The sequence below is a fragment of the Euprymna scolopes genome, chromosome 25, assembly GCF_053919585.1.
Source record: "Euprymna scolopes isolate OS-2025 chromosome 25, ASM5391958v1, whole genome shotgun sequence".
Classification (NCBI taxonomy): domain Eukaryota; kingdom Metazoa; phylum Mollusca; class Cephalopoda; order Sepiida; family Sepiolidae; genus Euprymna; species Euprymna scolopes.
The window spans coordinates 108,594,675-108,600,674 of NC_136506.1; the positions used below are offsets into that span (position 1 = coordinate 108,594,675).

At 32.5% G+C, this 6,000-nt stretch overlaps 1 protein-coding gene across 1 annotated transcript in view; it reads left to right on the forward strand.

Moving 5' to 3' along the window:
* Positions 1 to 5,133, forward strand: part of LOC145247269 (uncharacterized) — a 71,654-nt gene extending 66,521 nt beyond the window's left edge. Inside the window, exon 3 of the mRNA XM_080108874.1 lies at positions 4,799 to 5,133. Within this exon, the coding sequence (XP_079965000.1) occupies positions 4,799 to 4,978 (180 nt within the window). The 3' untranslated portion in view covers positions 4,979 to 5,133. The remainder of the gene's footprint in view (positions 1 to 4,798) is intronic.
* The last annotated feature ends 867 nt before the right edge of the window (positions 5,134 to 6,000 follow it).

The window sequence follows — 6,000 nt, forward strand, 5'->3', positions numbered from 1 at the left end:
AGTACTACATTATATATATATATATATATATATATATATATATATATATATATATATATATGTTTTATTTTTTATTACCGTATATTTCTGTTAAGTTACATTATTGTTTCAGCTACCCGGCCGTTTTTTTGGCCGTCTGTAGCTTCTTCAGACTTTTACAGAAATGTTCGTTATGATGGGATGAAAGAGTGAATGATGTCAGGGGAAGGGTGCGAGAAGATCGGAAAAAAGGAAGGAAACAAGGCTATATATAAACATACACGCACAAAAAAATCTCCAACGAGCAAAGTTTAAAAAAATGGAATTCAACACAAGGATGAGGAGCTCAAAAAAAGAATTTACTGAAAGAAATGAAAAAAAAAAACTCATCTCTGTTACCTAATTTTTTCAAAAAGGAAGGTTTTCCAGAATAACCGTTTTTGGAAACTACCAAACTTCAAGCTGGCATAAGTATTACCTTTAATTATTATTTGTAATTATAATTGAATATAATTTGTTTTTGAATGCAATAACTTGTTGGTTTTTAATTGACTTGGTCCAAAAAAATGGAAGGTTGTTCTGCTACAAAAGATTGTTCTTTTCTATTAAAAAAAACGTGTTAGATATAACTAACGCAAGAAATTTTCTAACAGTATTAAGAACAATCGATTGCGACTAATAATGCAGGTAGAAAATGATCTCTCGGATAGAGTTTCTGAAATAACGGGTGGATATCTGGTATCCGGTAGGAAGTCCCTCCCCCACACACACAAAGATATAAGAAATTTGAAATAAAAGAAAAGTAAAAGATTAAACGTAAATAACAACACTAACATACATCGAAATTAAGTTTAATAATCACGAACCCATGTAAAATGGTTAAATATAAGTGCTTAATTCATTTTTGTTTTTAAATTAAACAACTTAAGAAACCGGATATGTTATTTAGGACAGATTCGATGGTACAGATATCACACCAATATCAACGCTGATTATCTAATGTTTCCAGAATTATTTTTATGATATAGGTGGAGGCTTGTGCTCTCAGAGTCACTAGTTTTTAAAAGTTCGAAAAGACTAACGCTAGGTTGGATTATAAGAATGCAATTCTTAACTGGATTAAGAAATCGACACACCAGGTCAACAAGAGATATTTGTATGAAATGAACCAAATGTAATAAAAGACATACACGAAATCCTTCATTCCGATTTACATTATCTCCCTTCATTTATTGGCGAGACATCTTGAAAGATGAGGGTGAAGACGAATTATTTGTAGCCGAGAAACTTAGAATGTCAGCTTTGTTTCTATCCGTGTTTGTTCCCTCGCCCTATCTTGTACGGAGACGAGTTTAAGATTAGAGACTCTGATTAATCTCTACAATCACGAACGTCTATATTGATCATTCAAACTTTAAACATCCGTACAAGTTTAATCAATATCGCAGAATGCCTATAAACTAGCACTCTCATAAATGCACCCCACAAAACTGTCTTGAAATTGCAGGTCTATCGTATGTTAACAACGTTCAGTTTAGACCGAATTCTCACAGATGAAAAAATAGCATTATTCGTTGTTTTGAAACAGTAACAAAACCAAGAAAACGATGGTGGCCTAGTGGTTAACGACACGGACTGGCAACCTGAGTGTGCAAAGTTTGAACCCAGTTTGTTCCACAGAAACACTGTCACTTAATGACGTTGGCAACCTTCACGTGGTCTCTCGCGTAAGTACTTGATGTCCTTCTAGAAATAATTCTTTATAGAAAGATATCGGGGAAACGCATGTCAATAAAAATCACGGACAAAAATGATGCTCAATAACAGGAAGGAATGTTGTTTTTATCTATCGACTCTCGATTAGACAAAATCCTAATTTCTTTCAACCAATCACAAGACAATAAATATTCACTTTCGTAATTTAGCCTGTATTTCAAAATTTTGAACATAATGTCATTCTCTTCTATACTTCCTCTCTTCCTGTATTTTTTGGGGAAATAACTTGCGTTCGCACGACACCATTCTTTATAGACCTTTGGGTCCATAAATCCTCGGCAAACGTAAAGAGACACGCAATATACATAGGGTTAACATAAATGCACTGCTAATCTGACTCATGTACATAGTTAATACACGTAATCTTCCACAAAACAAGTACAATAATATTAATGTACATCTACCATGCCTTTCCCATTTGCACACTTTATCATACGTAAACGCACACGGAGTCGGTTGAAATTAACATGGCTACAATCAACACATTTTCCTTGCAGGAGAAACAACTCTGAACTGTTGCATTCTACTACTCTGTATCCTTCATGGCCATAAAGTGTGTTGACGACTAAAAATAAATCATTTGTGTATAGACAAACTCCGAATTTCTTTTTAATATTGCCTTTCACTCGAAAAAAATTACATCTGGATGCATCAAATATAGTTGATCCAGGTAGAATTTGTCATTCTTTTTTTAATATTGTGTTTTCCTGTACAAAATTTGCATTTCCATTGCATCAAGTATAACACTGGACAACAATTTTTACTTTTTGAATGTTGTCTACATTTCTACGATTTATTTAGAATATTTTTGCACTACTGATTCAGGAAATGGCATCTGTTTTTTTCATCATGTCAGTTTTTTGTGCTAAGTATATTTTAAAAAAAGATATACCAAATCGATTACATTTTTTAAGCATTATCAGCTGATTTCATCGACATTAGAGTAAATTATTTTACCAAAAACATATGTTGCTAGCTTGATAGAAATATCGATTACTGCAAACTGTAGTCAGCTATCATGACTGCGTTCCAGCGACTCTGATACCTGGTCTCTATCTCTTTCAGGTCCTGAAAGAATCTCTCCATCTTTCTTGTCATTCACTGAACCCGGGATCTCTAATGAGCTGCCGGATCTGAGGACTGTCAAAGATGCCAGCTTTTAACTCTCCATGGTCAATCCTGGAGAAGCCTGGCAGAAGTAAGCTTTGTTGAGCTTAATTAAGCCGATATTGATGTACAACGGTGAGAAGAGTATGTTGTCTCTGTTCATCAGAGGGTCGTTGATGACGTTCCTTATTTTTGCAAAGTACCAATTCCTCCCGCATAGGCCAGTCCTTCTACGCGCATGCTGAACATCAACTTTTTGAAGATTTCGATGTTTTATGACTTCAAACTGACCCCTTTTCGACATAATCACTTAGAACTATCGAACCTTAATACCTCTTGTCATTAAAATAATCTTTTCCAATCAAAATAATTATTCGACAAGCCATTTTATTTCAACCAACTTCTAAACTTCTAAAATGATCCATGCATGCGTACATGTGTGAACAAAAACCTAAAAATGACATGTGAGCATAGCTTAAAAACTTAACCTGATTGAGCAAAACCCGTGTGATTTATGGATTCAGAGCACCTAAATTAGTTTAAAAAAATCCAAACAAAAACTTTGTTAACCAATATAATTGATTCGCATAAACCCTGTGTATCGCTTTATTAGAGGTCAATATTTTTTTGATTTTGAAATTTTTATGAAACGCAGAGAAGTGAAATTTGATACACTGGAAGAGCATAACAAGGTGCATTATTTCTCTGATTTTTGTGGAATTTGAACAAATATTTTGAAAGTTATGCTAATTTTTTCACCAACGCCAATACATGGTCGGCTATTTTAGGTTTTTAACTGTCACTGAAGACGGGATATCGACGAAATATGGTATTGCAATAAAAAAAACTGTAAAATACTTCCACAAGGTTAAAACTATTCAAATAGGTACAAAAGAAAATTTTATTGCGTTTGGTAACAGTTATTGGTTATATATTTTGTTTTTATTCCTGATTTCTACTCTGATAACCATACATTATTATCCTAACGCTAATATTTTGTAAACTCTTGATTTTGTAATAACAATAGTAACATTAATCATATTGATAATTTAGAGAAAATAATTTATTTACGAATAAAATAATTCAAGAATAAAGAAATTATTTACTGAGCATTTGAAATTCGAAAGGAATTGTGACACATTTTAACAAAATATTAAAATCAAACATGCGTGTACACGCTAGAATTTGGTTAGTGTTAAGCAAATTAAAAGCGGTGTAAACTGTTATGTTCAAATTCCATGTCATTTTTACAGCAGTTCTACAATAAGTATATTATGTAGAGGGAAAGGCAACAGCAACAGAATGAAAGTTAATCTATACAAAAAGAATTAATAAGTGTGCACATACTTACGTGTAAATGGAATATGCATGAAAAGGTGTGTGTATACTAGCGTTACTTAGTATTGTTTATGAGAGTGCACGTGTACCCAAGTTTGGTGAGCGGTGTGTGTGTACGTGCGTGCGTGTGCTTCACTAGGTGTACAACGATTCTTGTGTGGCATTTTGTGTTTATCGAGGGTCTTTCAATGAATCGTCTAGGTCAGTTTTTGATGACGTGCTCATGTGCGTTGTATGAAGACAAAGAATATAAAACAGGCATAAAAACGCTGTGCTCGTTTATTCGACAAACTTTCGAGGCTGAATATATTTTGTTCTGTAATTAAAAGAAACTGTTAGTTTGAGTTTTAGTCCAACTGTTGGTTTGAGTTTTAGTCCAAAAGTCAGTATATATATATATATATATATATATATATATATATATATATATATATATATATATATATATATATAGTATATATATATATATATAATATATATATATATATATATATATAAAACAACGTTTGTTGCCACTGTTCCAAATTGTATTCTTATTGTAAAAACATTAAACATAGCAACATTTTCTCGTCTAACAGTCTCGATTTTCTTTTTTCAGATTCTCATATATCAACCCGGCTTCAAAGGCCAAAAATCAGCGAACCTTGTCTGTCGGCGCATGCGCGATGACGGCGAATTGTGCATTTTGAAAGACACGCTTCACATCTGTCCGTGTCGCGAGGGACTTGAATGTGTCGAACAGGAAGAAACCGACTACGGTCATTGCACGAGATTATAACAATGAGTGTATCGCCCTTTTTTTCGTCTACTTCTGAATTAGCCATGCCAAATGTAAGGACTGATGTTTATGAACAACCTTGTACGACACATACATAGCGACACTTAGTCACCGGCCACAATCATTCCATAAAAATATAAAGTTCTATCAAATTACCAGTATATTTTTTGATTTCAAATAATTTTGTTAAAACAAGAAGCTATGGCCCGTCTTTTACACACACACACACACACACACACACACACACACACACACACACACACACACACACACACACACACACACACACACACACATATATATATATATATATATATATATGTAATATACGAACGCGTGTTTCAAGGTAATATCTCTTGTAGCACCTTGAAATACGTGTTCGTAGATCACTGTTTTATAACTGAAATAATAGATAAATAAATATTTGTTTATTTGCTTACATCCAAAAAACATGTGCGATTTTCTTAGGAAAAATATTTTCATGATCTCCAGATTGGAGACACAATTAACTGTATTATCGTTTAAAGAATCGAAAAAAAATCGATACATATATATATATATATATATATATATATATATATATATATATATATATATATATATATATATATATGGTTTTAAATAAAATGGTAAGCGGAAGTTTTTCGAGAGCTCTTTCGGCTATCATCTCTTCAGGAGCAAATCGATAGCAATCTAAATAATATTGTGACGAAAATAAAGAGTTCTATAGGGGAACTTATTTAATGTGCCAACGTACGGGGGCATTAATTAAATTTATTTACGTTTAAAAAACGATTAAAAATGTTGGCACAACGAGGGAGAGAAAAAAAAAAAAACATTGCTTTTAAGTGCATTCTATCAATATATTTGAACTTATTATTGTTGTTGCCATTTATACATAGAAAAATACAATATATACATATCCAACATTAACAATGTAATAAAAATCAAAAGAACGTAATTGATATATGCCATTCACAAGGAATGCATCCACTATAGTAGAAACTTCTACTGTTTATAAT